Source organism: Vombatus ursinus, unplaced genomic scaffold, assembly GCF_900497805.2.
Source record: "Vombatus ursinus unplaced genomic scaffold, bare-nosed wombat genome assembly UNPS02015152.1, whole genome shotgun sequence".
NCBI classification, from domain to species: domain Eukaryota; kingdom Metazoa; phylum Chordata; class Mammalia; order Diprotodontia; family Vombatidae; genus Vombatus; species Vombatus ursinus.
In genome coordinates, this window is record NW_020954930.1 from 3,337,116 (window position 1) to 3,353,001 (window position 15,886).

The 15,886-nt window shown below is 44.1% G+C and overlaps 1 protein-coding gene across 4 annotated transcripts in view; it reads left to right on the forward strand.

Moving 5' to 3' along the window:
• ARHGEF6 (Rac/Cdc42 guanine nucleotide exchange factor 6) overlaps positions 1-15,886 on the forward strand; it is a 120,235-nt gene that overhangs the window by 44,688 nt on the left and 59,661 nt on the right. For all 4 annotated transcript variants that reach the window (XM_027846412.1, XM_027846413.1, XM_027846414.1 and 1 more), the window contains one exon: positions 3,139-3,209. In XM_027846412.1, the coding sequence (XP_027702213.1) occupies positions 3,139-3,209 (71 nt within the window). The remainder of the gene's footprint in view (positions 1-3,138; positions 3,210-15,886) is intronic.

The window sequence follows — 15,886 nt, forward strand, 5'->3', positions numbered from 1 at the left end:
AAGTTGATTCTTTAAGAATTCAGCTCGGAGTAGGAGAGCCTTAGAGCAACAGAGGAAAATCCGAGGCAGGATAATTGAAGAAGCCCCGGCGTTCATCCACCGTAACTGTCCCCTCTGCAGGGAAAAGGCTCTTTTGAAAGGGGCAGGACTTTGTGTTTGAGAAGCAAAGGGACCAGTTATGAGTTGGGAAAGTGGAAATTGGTGTGTGCGTCAGCCTTAGCACAAACTTTGATAGGGTTTCTTCTCTTCAGGGAAGGTACTTAGTGAGTATGGGAGTTGTTTGAGTTTTTGTTGGAAAGTGTCCAGTGTATCAAAATGTCTCTTAAAAAAAGCCCCCCTGTAAGAAAAAAAAAAAGAAATGGAAATGAATTTTATGGGAGTGAAGTTTAACTTTGTCCAAAAAAAGTATGTATTCTGGAGACTATTCCAAATGACATATGAAGATCCTAAGTAAAGGAGAGTGCTTTCTTCCTTCTAGACACATAAATAAGTGCTTAGTTCCCAGTGAGTCACGGATCCAGGTCTCATCTGGGCTTCAGCCCAGAAGGGACGTTTTTTAATTACACTTGTTATTTCTGTAGCTTTGTAGAAACCGGTCTTGGAGAGGTGGAGTGGTGGTGCAGATAGAGCCCTGTACTGGGAGAAGACCCGGGTGCAAGCTCTACATTGGCCACTTAGTTGGTGTGCTACTATGTGCAAGTCTCTAAGCTTTTCTGGGCATCAGGTGCTCTGAGGAAGCACCAGGAAGAGACAGAAAGACAAGAATTGTTGAGATTCAAAGAGATTTCAAGAAACCAGGTGGCCAGAATTCCTTTTCTGTTGATGTTTTTCCTGTGGCCCTGAGACCCAGGAGAGACATGAAACCCTGGATCTGAGCACAAGAAGGCCTGCTCCAATGAGCTAGGGTGGGGTGGGAGGAGTGGGGGAGAAGGCAGGGGGATGAACAAACAAGGCTACCTCCCTATCACTATTGGTTGGTGATTTGTGTTGGAGGGAGTTGCACACACCTGTGAAATCTCAGGTCCTGGGGACATTGCTGCGGATCTCAGTGGAAAATTATAAAGAATAACACCACTTCTAATGTTTTTGCTTCTTTGATACATTTCATTTTAATGGAGTTGAGAGACTGTATGTCTGCTGCCATTGAAAGTTCTGAGCTTGGAGTCAGGAAACCTGGGATTCTAGTCCCAGCTCTGCCACTAACTAGCTGTGGGACCTTGGACAAGTCTCCTGACCTCCAACACAAAGGCCTCATTCCCGGATGAGTTCACTATGGTCTCCTCCAGCTCTGTAATTCTCTGATTCAATAAAGTTAAGGTTAGGCTTCCTTAAGAATCTCTATTTCTTGCTGGGGAAGGTGGCCTAGCCATTCCAGATCTTAAATTGTATTATAAAGCAGCAATCATCAAAACTGCTTGGTACTGGCTAAGAAATAGAGTGCTGGATCAGTGGAATAGGTTAAGTATGCAAGACACAGTAGTCAATGACTATAGTAATCTATTATTTGATAAACCCAAACACCCCAACTTCTGGGATAAGAACTCATTCTTTGACAAAAACTGCTGGGAAAACTGGAAAAGAGTATGGCAGAAACTAGGCATATATCAAAACCTCACACCATATACCAAAATAAAGTCAGAATGGGTTCATGATTTAGATATAAAGGCTGACACTGTAAGCAAACTGGGAGAGCAAGAAATAGTTTACCGATCAAATCTATGGAGAACAGAAGAATTCATGCCCAAACAGGAGATAGAGAACATTACGAAAAGCAAAATGGATAACTTTGATTACATTAAATTGAAAAGTTTTTGCACAAACAAAGCCACTGCAACCAAGATTAGAAGGAAAGTAGAAAATTGGGAAAGAATTTTTACAACCAGTCTCTCTGATAAGGGCCTCATTTCTAAAATATGTAGAGAATTAAGTCAAATTTATAAAAATACAAGTCATTCCCAAGTTGATAAATGGTCAAAGGATATGAACAGGCAGTTCATCTGAGAAATGAAGAAATTAAAGCCATCTATAGTCATATGAAAAAATGCTCTAAATCATTATTGATTAGAGAAATGCAAATCAAAACAACTCTAAGGTACCACATCATACCTATCAGATTGGCCAACATGACAAAATAGGACAATGATAAATGTTGGAGAAGATGTGGGAAAATTGGAACACTAATGCATTGTTGGTGGAGTTGTGAAATGATCCAACCCTTTTGGAGAGCAATTTGGAACTATGCCCAAAGGGCTATAAAAAATGTGCATACCCTTTGACCCAGCAGTAGCACTTCTAGGTCTGTATCCCAGAGAGATCATACAAATGGGAAAAGCACCCACGTGTACAAAAATGTTTATAGTAGCTCTTTTTGTGGTGGCAAAGAATCGGAAATTAAGGGGATGCACATTAATTGGGGCATGACTGAACAAGTTGTCGTATATGAATGTCATGGAATACAGTTGTGCTGTAAGAAATGATGAACAGGCTAACTTCAGAGAAACCTGGAAAGACTTGTATGGTCTGATGCTGAGTGAAGTGAGCACAACCAGGAGAACGTTGTTCACAGTAACAGCCACATTGTGCGATGACTAAAATTGATAGACTTAGCCCTTCTGAGCAACGCAAGGATCTAAGACATCTCCAAAGGCCTTGTGATGGAAAATGCTATCCACAAAGGAGAAAGAACTATGGAGTTTGAATGCAGATTGAAGCATACTATTTGCTATTTTTTTTCTTCTGTCGTGTTTTGTTTCCTCTTTCTGGTGGTTCCTCCTGTTGGTTCTAATTCTTCCTTACAACATCACTGATGTGAAAATATGTTTAATAGGAATGTATATGTATAGCCTATATCAGATTGTGCGCCATCTTGGGGAGGGAGGTGGGGAGGGAGAGGGAGAAAAATTTAAAACTCAAAAGCTTATGGAAGTGATTGTTGATAATTCAAAATAAATTAATTTTAAAAAATGAAAAAAAAAGAAAACATCCAAATAAAGTTCCTCAATGCGACTAAAAAAAAAAAAAAGAATGTCTGTTTCTTATTGATTGCTCTAGATGTCAACTTTTTATAGCCTCTCAATGAATTTAAGGATGTAAAAGGATTGTGTCTCTCCTTCAATCATTTCATTATATTTTTCACAGAGAAACCTGGCTCCCCAAAGACTGTAAAAGGACTGGACACTCTTCAGCTTACCAAGAATTACTACAGTGTGGTGAGTCTTCAGATGTTCAGTTAATATGTGTCTGATTTCATCTGTGTAAGTCAAACGGTCTCGACAGTGAACTGCGTGTTTTGTCCCAAGGACTAGCCCAGTGAGTTCTGAGAGATTCATCTCCAGGCTGGCTGCAGGGGGATGGCTCCTCTCTCTGCAACCCCTTTAGTCACTCACTTGGCTTCTACTTTGGAAACCAAGGCAGTCCCGCCTCTTCTCTCCCTAACTCTTATCTGCCCTTCCCTTGTCCCCCTTGTCTTATTTCCTTCTACTTGGTGGATCTTACCTGGAGGCCAGTGCTCCATAGGAGCATCTTATAATTATAATTATAGTCTTATACCGAGCCTCAAAATGAGGTAGGGAGAATGACCAAAGAGGCAGGCGCAGAAAAGAGAATCCAAGAGCACTTGGAACATTTGAGAAGGATGGGAGAGCCCCAGCTACTGGGGGAATAACTCACTATTGGGCAAAAACTGCCAGGAAAACTAGATATCTGTGTGGCAGAAAGTAGGGTTAGACATGTAACCTCAGGTTTGTTAGGGTAAACACTTTCAAATTTTAAAGATCTAGGTAGAGTTATTTTTTTACTGTGCTGGTGATAGTTCTACCTGAATTCTTAATACTGTTGTGTATCTGTATAAATAACCATGTGGTGACTTTTTTTTATCTGATCCTGTGTGTATGATCCAGTTTTATTCCTACAATACAGCCACCCAGTTTTGTGAGAAAAACAAATGTGGTTTTTGTGAAAAAAAAAAAAAAGAAAAGAAAAAAAAGAAAGTAGGGTTAGAGCAACATCTAACACCATATACCAAGAAAAGCTCCAAATAAGTACATGACTTAGACATAAAGGATGATACCACAAATTAGAGGACTAAGGAAGAAATTACCTTTAGGATCTGTGGCTAAGGGAATGATCCATGACAAGGGATAGAGAGGATTGCGGAACATAAAATGTGTGCTTTGGATTACATAAAATTCCAGTTGTTTTGGCAAACAAGCAGTGAAGCTAAGATTAGAAGAGAAGCAGGTGACTGGGCAAGCAGTCTTGGAAGCTTAGGAGGTGCCTATAAATTGGGGAATGGCTGAACAAATGATGGTGTAGGAATGTGATGAACTACTGTTGTGTTGTAAGAAATCGTGAAGGGATGGTCTTGGAGAAACCTGGGAAAACTTGGCTGAACTCGTGCAGAGTGAAGTGAGCAGAGCCAGGAGAACAGTTTATACAAGGACAACAACATGGTAAAGACAAATGACTCCGAAAGGCTTAAGGTCTCTGATCAACACAATGACGAACCGCAGTTCCAGAAGACTGAAGGTGAAACAGGCCACCCACCTTCTGACAAAGAGGCGGTAGACTCAGTGTATAGAATTAGACATTCATTTTTTGGACATAGCCAACGTGTGATTTTATTTTCCTTGACTATGCATATTTATTACAAGACTTTTGTTTTTCTTTTTTTTCCACTGAGGGAAGGGAGGTGGGAAAGAAAATAAATTTTTGTTAATTGAAAAAAAATACATTAAAAAAAACAGATGAGAGAGGGGAGTTGTGGGTTCTGGAGTGTGACAAAAGGGAAAGATGGCACAGAAAAGCTGGCGAATCAGCTTCTTGATGTAAGGAAGAGTTTCATGATGATTAGGGCTGGTCCCAATGTAGAAAGGGTGAAAGTGTGGTCTAGTGGCAAGAGTTGGCTCTGGGGTCTGAGGACCTGGGTTCAAATCCCACCTCTGACACTATTACTTGTGACCTTTCGACAAGATGGCCTCGGAGGTCCCTTTCAGCTCTAGACGGGGGATTCCGTGACCCTTCAAGCAAACGCTGAATGACCACTTGTCGGGGGGATGGCAGTGAGGATTTTTATTCCAGTGCATGTTGGACTCTCTTGCCCCTGAGGACCCTTCCAGCTCTGAAATCCTGTGATTCTGTGAATGTCAAAGACTGTGATCTACACTGGGGGGGGAGGTGCCCCCCCCCCCCCCCATGAGACATCTTTGAAGCACTGAAGACGTGTAAATTGAATCCCTTGGCTTAGCAAGAGTTGAAGTGTTGAGATGACAAATGAGAGGCTTTAGGGCGGTGGCTTGGCCTGGCCCCACAGGGTTCAGCACTGTGCTATATAAGGATCTCTTACTAATACCTGGAGACATTTCACACCCACCACCCTGAAAACCTCAAGGCCAGGAGAAAGAAAGAGGCCCTGCAAAGAGCCCCTGAAAAATGGGCAAAGATGAAATTTTCTGGGCACAGGCATCCTGGTGAGGTTCAATGAGGAGATTCCGTCCCCCTGAAGGTAGAGGACAGACTAAGGAGCCTCCTGGGTGCTCCCTCTCTGCCCCTTCCCCCCGCCCCCTCCCCTAGCTGGGCCTGCCAATGTGGCTCAGATCTGAGCTCAGATGGACATCACCCAGGGAGGGCCTACAGCGCTGGTCCCTCCTCACTCACCTGCCCCTGGCCAGGAGAGGGATGTTCGCTCTGCACCACTGGCCCTTTGTTACCATTCCCTGCCCCCTCCCCCACCAACCTGGCTCCTCAGTCTTCTGTCCAGTGCCCAAGAACCCACCTTGGAGCCTCAGCAGTGCTGAGCATCATGTAGTGGGAAAACATTGGATTTAGGGGCCAAGGCTCTGAGTTTGAATCACAGCTCTGACTTTTACAATCTGTGTGACCTTGGGTAAGTCATTTGCCTCAGTTTCCACCTTTGTAAAATGATGGAGTTGGACTTGATAATCTCTAGGGTCCTTTCTACCTCTAATTTATGATACTATGATTCTGTGATTATAAGAACATACTCTCCGCCATCTTTCTTTAACACTGTTTCTCTTCTCCTTTTTCCTCATACTTTGACTGTTCCCTCTTCCCTCCACTCACCTTTTGCATCTAACACACATACACACACACACAAACACACACGTACATGTGCACACACGCACACACATGCATACCCCATACACACGCACATACATGCGTGCACGTGTGCGCTATCTCTCCAGTGCTCTACCTCTACAAGATACATGTCCCCCATCCCTTCTATTCCTCTCCCAGTTCCCCCAGACCCACTTGATGACAGGGGAATTTCCCACCCCTGGGTCCCCCTGGCCAACTTTGATAGTTTCTTATGGGTTCAAGCCCCAAAGTGACCCATAGCTACATCTCAAATGCTATGAATGCTCTTTGATGTTACAAAAAAAAGAAAAGAAAAAATGAATTGTCATCAATGTGTTTAAGATTTTACCTTTAAAGAGAATGTGGCATCCATAAAAACAATTTAGAATTATAGTATGGGTTTGTTTTTAAAGAGACGCAGGTAACAGCCTTAAAATACAGGTGAGTATTTTGATATTTTTGTTCTTAGGTTTCTGAGGGCAAAATAGATTACTCAAAACACGTTCTGAAGTAGGTGGAATCACCAGTAGGCCTGGATTATCCAACATACAAAACAAAGGGAAGTGCCTATAATCCCACCCCTCCCCCTCAGTCAGGGGCCTAACACCCTTATGAACTGAACACAAGGACCATGCTCGATGCCAATGCTATTTCATCTGAAGTAGTTATTTTTTTTCAAAGTTTTTGGGATGTCTTTTGTTTTCCCATTACACCCTTTTTTCAGATATACCCCCCAGCCCCTTCCAGCCTCCACTCAGTGTGCCTTTCCTTGTAACTGAGAAAACGTTCAACAAAATCTGCAGACACACAGCAGACAGGGCAAACATGGCTTACACTGTATATAGCATTCAGTACCCATGTTCCTCCTACTTTTCCAGTGAAAGGCCAGAGGTATATCATATGGTTTTTAATCAGAATTAAGAAAATGTAGCATTTCACTCTAATTGATACAACAATTCAAGACGATTCCAAAGGACCAATGAGAAAACTGATGAATTCTCAGTACAGATTGAAGCAGATTTCCTTTCACTTTCTTTACTTTCTTTCTTTTTTTTTTTTTTTGCAGTGTAGCTAATATGGAAATCTTTTTTGTGCATCTTCACATGTATAATCAATATCATATTGCTTGCCTTCTCAATGGGTAAGGGGTTCCAGGGAAGGGGAGAGAATTTGGAACTCCAAATGTAAAAAAAAAAAAAAAAAATGAATGTTAAAAATAAATAAAAAATTTTTAAAAAGCAAAAAACAAAAGAGCATTTCTGAAGACCATGTGAGCCAATGGCAGAGCCTTCCAACCTCTCTCTCTCTCCATGAAATTTCTCTCTTCCTTTAGCTTCCAGGTAACACAGTCAGCTCAACCTCCTTTAATGGCAGGACCCAGCCATCTGATGAGTGAAATGTCACTGGGCTTTTTGTCCTTGGGTGCCCTCCAGAGCCTCAGCTTGTTTTCTTTTGATTTTTTTTCCCTGTGTCCCCGATTCCTCTGATTTGGATAGATCCGAGTACTAATGGCTGCCATTTTGTTTTCATCTCTCAGGGCTACGGTGGCCTGTGGAAGGCCAGAAATGGATGGAATTCTTTCTAAGCTCTATCCACTCAGAATATCTACAGGGTTTCCAAAACAGGCTAGTTGCTGCAGTATCTTAGGATGAAGATACTTAGACATGGTGCACATTTTGCCTCTGGCTGATACCAGTGGCTTTGGAACCTTGAATGGAGCTTTTGAAGTCCATATCAGGGGCTATTCTGCAATTTCCAGTACTCATTGGAGTGGAAAAAGTGATGGATTTAGAGTTGGAGAAACTGGGTTCACGTCCTATCTCTAATACTTAACTATGTATTTGTGTCTACATTTACGTGCCTCAGTCTTCTCATCCGTAAAATGGAGATAATGCTACACTAACTGCCTCATGGGAGGATGGGGAAGATACATTGTAACTTATAGAAATGTGAGTTGTTATCATTGTTTTTCCCTTCAGAACACGCTATTGAGATAGGGATATGAATAGAGACAGGGAACTGCTGGTTGAGGAAACCGTCTCTTCTAAAGTGAGGTGGCCCCTTCTCTCTAACTTCTAGTTTTAGAGAGTTGCCCACACAGGGTCACAGGGACGAGATGTGTCAGAGACAGCCATTTTAACATGATCGAGAGGCTAAGTAATGAAATCATTTGTTGATATACTCCCTAAGCTGGAGAGAGATAGGAGCTCAAATGCTTACTCCCCATGCCACCTTGGGCTCATTGCTTCATTTTCTTGTGCCTCATTTTCCTCATTTGTAACACGAGGGGGTTGGGCTACATGGCCCCCACAGTCCCATCCGAGTGTAAATCCAAGCTCCCGTGATCCTATGGTTGAGAAGAGATTTTGAGCTGTAATGTGCTCATGTGTGTACAAGCGTGTGTGTGTGTGATTGAGAGTGTCCAGATCATTTATAAAGGAAAAAAAGGCAGCCTCTCAGCCTCTCTGACTTGGTTGGGCCCTCTGGCCATCTGTCTAGTTTAGGCCACACTGGAACGGGAATTTCCTACGTATTCTCTGACAAGTGGTGTGAAGACCCCCAAGGCAGGGGAGCGTTCCCTCCAGCTCCCAAAGCAGCCCTGTCCCATTTTGAAGGGCCGCTTTCCCAGCTCCCACCCAGTCCTCCTGCTTCTGCCCCCGGGCCCAAACAGAAAAAGTCACATCCGTCTTTGACATGGCAGCCTTTCGGATATTTGAAGACAGCTCTCATGGTCTCCTGCATTCTTCTGTTCTTCAGGCAAAGATGGCCCTGGTTCCTTCGGTTGATCCTTCTGTGGTGAGCAAGGGGAATGGAAATGAGAACGAAAAGCCAGGCAGTGGAAGTGAGAGACTGAGGAGAATGAAAAAAAGGCATCTTGGAATGTGTTCGTCCCAACAGCTGCACAGACAGCAGGCCTTTATTTTAGGAATAACTGGGATTACTCTTTCCAATATCCATCTCCCATCCCCTGTCCTCATCTCTCCCCCAATTAAATTCAAATCTAAGCTTAACGAATCTTTACCAGTTGTCTCATCACAGGATCTAGCTAGATCTTGAAGGGATCTCAGGCCATCTAGTCCGGCTCCATCATTTTACAGATGAGGAAACTGAGGCCCAGGGAGTAGTGAAGTGACTTTCCTAAGATCACACGGAGTAAATGGAAGAGGTGGGATTTGAACCCAGGTCCTCTGACTTCCAAATCAAACACTCTGCTGCACCATGCTGCCTCCAAGTCTTCCACCCATCTCCCACCCATTCTTCAGTTAGACCCCTTTTATTCTTAGTCTCTTTAATTAAGTCAGCCTGCTTCCTGTCTCCCCCAGCTCAGGAAATACCTTCCCACCATTGTTAGGTTTTATCATCCTGGGAAGGGATGAAAGGAAGCTTACAAGAGCACAGGAATTCCTCCCCATGTTACCAGAACATCTTCCCCTCCCTTTCCCTCTTCCTCCAAATTCTCCCCAGGGTGAAGGGGAGACAAGAAAGAGAGGGAGGATGCTGCTAGCCCATTTCCCATGAGTACCTTGACATGGCTTTGACTCCACGTCAAAGTTTGGATACTCTAATGAGTGCATTTCTCTCCCATGATCAGTTCTGGAGGCCTGAGACAGAAAAGCAAGATCTCCCCGTCCTCCCAGAAGCCAGTGCATGGCCAACTTGGCCATGAACACCGAGTCTGACTGACTTTAAATGGATTGCGATTTTATCTCCTCCCAGACATGGCCAGATGGTATGGCTCCCAGGCTGTGGTTTGGCCACCCCTGGTTAATTGATTGGAATCTAGAGCGTGGGAATGAGAGCCCAGCATCCTTCTGGGACCTGGGGCAACACAGAAGTATTCTTGTATGTTGGTAGCTTTTGGGGTTGCTGACCTTAGCTTACTCCCCCCTCCATATGGGAGCCCCTGAGTGTTTCCTGTGACATCGGCCCCTGTCGCCCAAAGAGTGTTTTGTTTTTCTCTTTCCTCATGCTTCCAATCACCTTCCTCCAAGCTCGGACTTTTCCTTGCCCGCTGTAGTTTGACGATCTGTGCCAGGAAGACTGGAAACAAGGAAAGTGAGCCCATATGTCTTAACTGCCAGGTTCAATTAGAGGATGCACCATTTAAGCTGTTAGAGAGAAAACAGCAGACTTAGCACAGAAAGCGCATTCAGGTTATATTTAGCCCAACTCCGGTAATGCACCAGCCTTTCTCTCTGGGCTTTGTTTCATTTGAGCTGCTCCACCTGGCCTTGCTCTCCAGGTGACTGATGGAAGAGGAGCACTTAGCACTTCAGGGTTATCGGAGTTAATGCTCATATATACGCCAGAAGGCACTGTTGTCAACAAACATTTATTGCTCTCCTAGTGTGTGCTGGGTACTGAGCTCAGTGCTGGGGCCATCAGAAAACAAGATCTTGCAAGCTGTTTGAGGACATGGACCAGCCAGTAGGGGAGGCAGAATAGGGATATTAAGAGAGAACTCTAGGGCTGATGCCAGATGACCGGGATGGCCAATGAGTGCTCTGTTTGTTAGTTGTGTGGTCATGGGTAGGTTCTTTGTGTAAAATGATGGGGCCACAAGGCAGCTAGATGGTGCAGTGGATAGAGCAACTGAGCCTGGAGTCAGGAGGACCTGAGTTCAAATCCGGTCTCAGACCAGACACTCAACATTTACTAGCTGTGTGACCCTGGACAAGTCATTTAACCCCAATTGCCTCGCCAAAAAAAAAAATGATGGAGGCCAGACAAAATAACCTCAAAAGTCCTTCCAGCTCAGTATTTTGTAAGCCTATGATCACCCACGCCTACGGTGATTTTTATGGAGGAGACTGGAACCTTGAAGCATGGAAGGAAATAAGGAAGGAAGGGAAGCATTTATCAAGCACTTACTATGCTAAGGCACTGTGGTAAGTAAGCACTTTACAAATATCTCATTTGATCCTTACAACAACCCTGGGAAATAGGTGCGATGATTATCCTCATTTTATTTTCCCCAGTTGAGAAAGCTGAAGCTGACAGAAGTTAGGTGATGTGTCCAGGGTCATACAGCTAGAACATATCTGAGGATGGATGTGAACTCAAGTCTTCCTGACTCCAGGTCCAGTGCTCCATCACTGCAGCGCCCCCTAGCTGCCCCTGAGCTGGGGTATGCAGGACTTTAATGGGCTTAGAAAGGCCTTTCTGGCAAGAGGAATGAAGTGAACAAAAGTAAGAAGGTAGAAGTATTCAGGCCAGAACTGCAACTGATTCCAGACTAGGCCAAAAGACCCCCGAATCTCTTTCTTGAGGTCAGCTTCCTTGATTCCACGTTACTGGTAAATCTTCCAGTAAGCCAACAGAATGATGATTGGAAGCAAGGACTGACTAGTGGCTTCTTGCTTTCCTGTTACTCAGCACTGTTGTGGCCTGTGGAACATAGAAGGCCAGGTTTTCCTTCTAGTTAGACCCAGCGTGTCTCTTGTCTAGCAGCCACTTGGGTGGAAGGGAGTGGCCTCCAGATAAAACTCTTCTTGGTTGTTCTCCAGAATAGCTCCGCCATCTTGTGTTCTCATGACACTGCATCTGGCTAATGACCATTTTTGTGGACAGTGCCTACATAGCTGTTCCAGCTCTTTGTTTGGTTTTTACCCAGAGTTCCCTGGGGAAGCCACTATTTAAGTGACTAGTGCCAAGTAGGGTGAAGAATTGCTATGATGAAAATAGTGAGAGCTGGAATAATGTGTCCACACTAGTTTGGGAGCCCCTCAAAATGTGTGGTAGAGATAACTGGGGCCTTCTTAGGCTTGTTGTCCAAACCCTCCAGTTTTCTGGACCTGATTTGAACATGGGTTGAGAAAAGCAAGGGCACTAATTTTCAGGCATGAGAATACTGTTGAGAACTTAATTGCAATTCAGCTCAATTCAACAAGCAGTGATTGAGCACTTACTGCATGCCAGGCACTGTACTAAGCATTGGGATTACAGAGACCAAGACAAAATGGGCCCTGTCCTCAGGGAGCTTACATTCTACTGGGGGAGGGGCATTAACATGCACCCAAGTAAGTAAATGCAAAGACTGTATAACCTAATGAGAAATAATTTCAAGAGGGAAAGTGTGCTAAGAAGTGGGGGGCATCAGGAGAGGTCTCCTGTTGGAGGTGGCACCTGAGGTGCTCTTTGAGGGAAGCTAGAGACTGGAAGAGGTGGAGGTGAGGCAGGAGGGCATCCTGGACCCACTTACTGGCTCTAGAAACATAGTCCTTCAGAATGACAAGATTTGCAATGTGACCAAGTCTTGATTCCTCAGAGGACGCCAGCTAGTTTGGTTGTCCCAGCCAGGTCTCCAGCTTCGGCTGCCCTCCCCAGTGTTCTGCCTGGTCGTGGGGCATTTTGCCATTTGCCAAGAACTCTGAAGTGATTGGTAAACATTAGGCTATTCTTATTCTTTCTGGATTTCAGTTCCTTAGGCATTTTCAGCAGGTTCTATGCCAGATGGAAAGATGGCAGATTTAGAGCTGGAGGGGATCTGATGGTCATCCTTTTTTGACAGAGAAGGAAAGTGAAGTCCAGACAATGGCTACATTTTTCTATTCCCTCTCTATAAGACTTCTAACGGACAAGGGATTTTATTTTTATTTATTTATTTTTGGTGAGGCAATCGAGGTTAAGTGACTTGCCCAGGGTCACGTGGCTAGTAAGTGTCAAGTGTCTGAGGCTGGATTTGAACTTAGGTCCTCCTGACTCCAAGGCTGGAGCTCTATCCACTGCACCACCTAGCTGCCCCTCACCTAGTGTTTTCTTGGCAGAGATACTGGAGGGGTTTGCCATTTCCTTCTCCAGCCCATTTTACAGATGAGGAAACTGAGGCAAACAGGGTGAAGTGACTTGCCCAGGGTCACCCAGCTAGGACGTGTCTGAGAGCAGATTTGAACTCAGGTCCTTCTGATTCCACTGCAATGCCACCTAGATGCCCCTATCTTCTCCCGCCAAGGTTCTGCTTAGCAGATTCCTTCTATATAGACTCTCTCCTGGTCCCTCTTCCTTGTATTCATTTATCTTTTTCTATGTTTTGTTTCCCAATCACACCCTCTTCAGATTGCATTATTTTTCCTTAGCTCTCTCTGTGTTGTATTCCCCAAAGGCAAGGCAGTGTGGTGAGTGGGTAGAGTGCTGCCAGGACTCGAGTTTGAATTCTGACAGGCTTTGGCTATGTGACTTTGGGCAAGTTATTCAACCCCTTCGTGCATCAGGCAACTCCCTAAAGACTTGAAATTGCAGACCAGTTGTTAGACTGCTTGGTAGAGAGAATTTCTACTCTGGGAGTTTTCTACTCCAATGAAGTAATAGGTCGAGACCAAAGAAGAAAAACAAAACAGCCCAATAGGATATAAGCTCTTTGATGGCAGGGACTGATTGTTTCTGTCTCTGGCTCTCTGGCCACTTCTAATAGTGCCTAGCCCAGAAAAGGAGCTCAGCATGTGCTTATTGAATTGAGTCAAATTGACATCAGATGCTCTTTGCCTTTGAGCAGCTCTGTTCTGGTCTGCCTCATTCTGTTACAAACCAGGCACAAGCCATGAAACGCTGGTACTGAGCTCTGGGGATGAACCCACTCCTCTTCTGGAGATGTGGTAGCCCTCATTCCTCTGCCTCTCCAGTAGAAAATATCAGAAGGGACCAATAGACTTTCTTCCTCCTTTCCTCTTTGCTGACTCTTTGGGGGCATCTTCTTTAGAGGATCTGAGTCCCCTGCACCCAAATGTGACTGGGAAGGCGGTGGGGGAGGGGGGTGGGCGGAATGGAGGAGGAAGGTTGTGCCATACTTCATACAGAAAGCATAATTAGTAGCTTGTAATTGTTTTTCTGCCCGCCCACCCTCTGCTGTGCCTGCCATCTTCTCTGAGCCAATTTGCTGCCCCAAATTTCTGCTACCTCTTTTTTTCCTCACCCACTCTTTCCTTCACTCTCACCCTTCACTCCACCCCCTCTGCCCTGGCTTCTAGACTGTCGCATGCATGGGCCCATTGATTCTCTTGCTCATATCACCCGTTCACTCTTACCCATCCTTTGTGTGTCTTTCTTACTCAGCCATGTCTCCTTCCCATCTGAGCACCTGGGGGCACAGACATTGACATGGGCTTACAAACAGCCATGTGGTCATCCATCCAGGAGTTGTCTGGGCAGAAGACCTGGGACCAGGAAGGCTGAACCAATGATGCCGACAGACGGATGCCCCCCCCACCCCCGGGCACATGGCTCGCATTGCATGGAGCTGCTGGGCAACATTGATTTGTCTTTCTCAAAGCATTTCATTAATGTTACGGATCTTCAAGATAAGGAAACTTTCTCAGTGTTCCTCAATATGTCCTGGCCTTTTATTGGTCTTTCTGAGATCAATGAATTTCCCTTGCACTGTTGGCCTTTGTTTATGAATGGGCTAATCTCTTAAAACATCGGCTGTTTCTCTTGAAAAAGCCCTTGTCTTTTTGAAAATTTAAGTAGAGATATGGTCAACATAAACTCTGGGAGTCCGTATTCCTATTCCTGCTTGCAGTGGACCAATTAGGTCCCTGGAGTATAGCTGCTATCTTCCTCTCCAGATTCTAGGTGTATCCTTTATTTTTTTTTTTCTGTCTGACAACATAAACTATTTTGCTTCCATAGTTCCCATTTCTCTTCCCAAAGAGAAAAATGTATTCCATTATCTGTTTTCTGAGATCTGTGTTAGTCAGTGCAATTAATCTGTGTCCAACTGCCTTTTTAGTGTTACTTGTATTGAAATGATTATATTCATTTTGTACATCATCCTAGTTTTTCTCATTTCACTCTATATCAGTTCATACAAATCTTCCCATGGTTTTCAGAATTCCTTGTATTTGTCATTTTTTATGGGTCAATAATATTCTGTCACATTCATATACCACAGTTTGTTCAGCCATTCACCAATCAATGGGAACCCTACTTTGTTCCAGTTTTTTTGGTACCATATACGCTATACTAGGTGTATAGGGGATATCTTCCTAAAGCTGTCAGCTTGAGGCCATTCCAATGTGTTCTCCCCGATATTAACCGCCAGTTACAGTTAGTATTTCTCTTATTTCATTGATTGGCCCAGTGATTCATGTCCCAGTATCATTTAACCAATGAGCATCAATTAATTAGCTTTTTTTTACATAGAGATATTTACCAAGAAGATCTAGTAAGAACAGAAGTATGAAGAGTTCCACCTCCCCTACCCCCAAACCTGGGGCATGCTTTCTCCATTCCACCTGGGTCTGGGGAAGAGTGGGCTCAAACTTAGAAGTATTTGCTCTGAAGTATTCACACCCCCCACTCCCAACCCCAAGGTCATTTCCAAAGGTAGGCTGGCCAACAGATGAAGTCATTCTATAAAATGGCATCTCAGCTGCTGGGTCTGACTCATTGCTGGACTGGATCATATGGGTCACTCGCTCCTCGGGGCTGTGCTGGAGGTAGACTTTGGGACCACATAGAAATGACTATATTTACATTGAAAAAAAAACCCTTAACAAATGATGTATTTTCCCAATAACAAAAGGTGTCATATGTGTTGTTTAAAAAGAGATTTTTCATACATTATCTCATTTGATTCTTATAATATCTCTGAGGGGCATAGTGCAAATCATACCCTGATTTCACAGCTAAGGAAAATGAGGCTTGGAATGATTCAGTGACTTGCCCAAGGTCACATTACTCGTAGATTTCAGAGTGATGATTCAAATATGGCTGTTCCAAATCAACTTCTTTCTATAGATCACTCTTCCCTTTCTAGTTCCTTATTGGATGATGGAACAGCTTGGTACAGTGG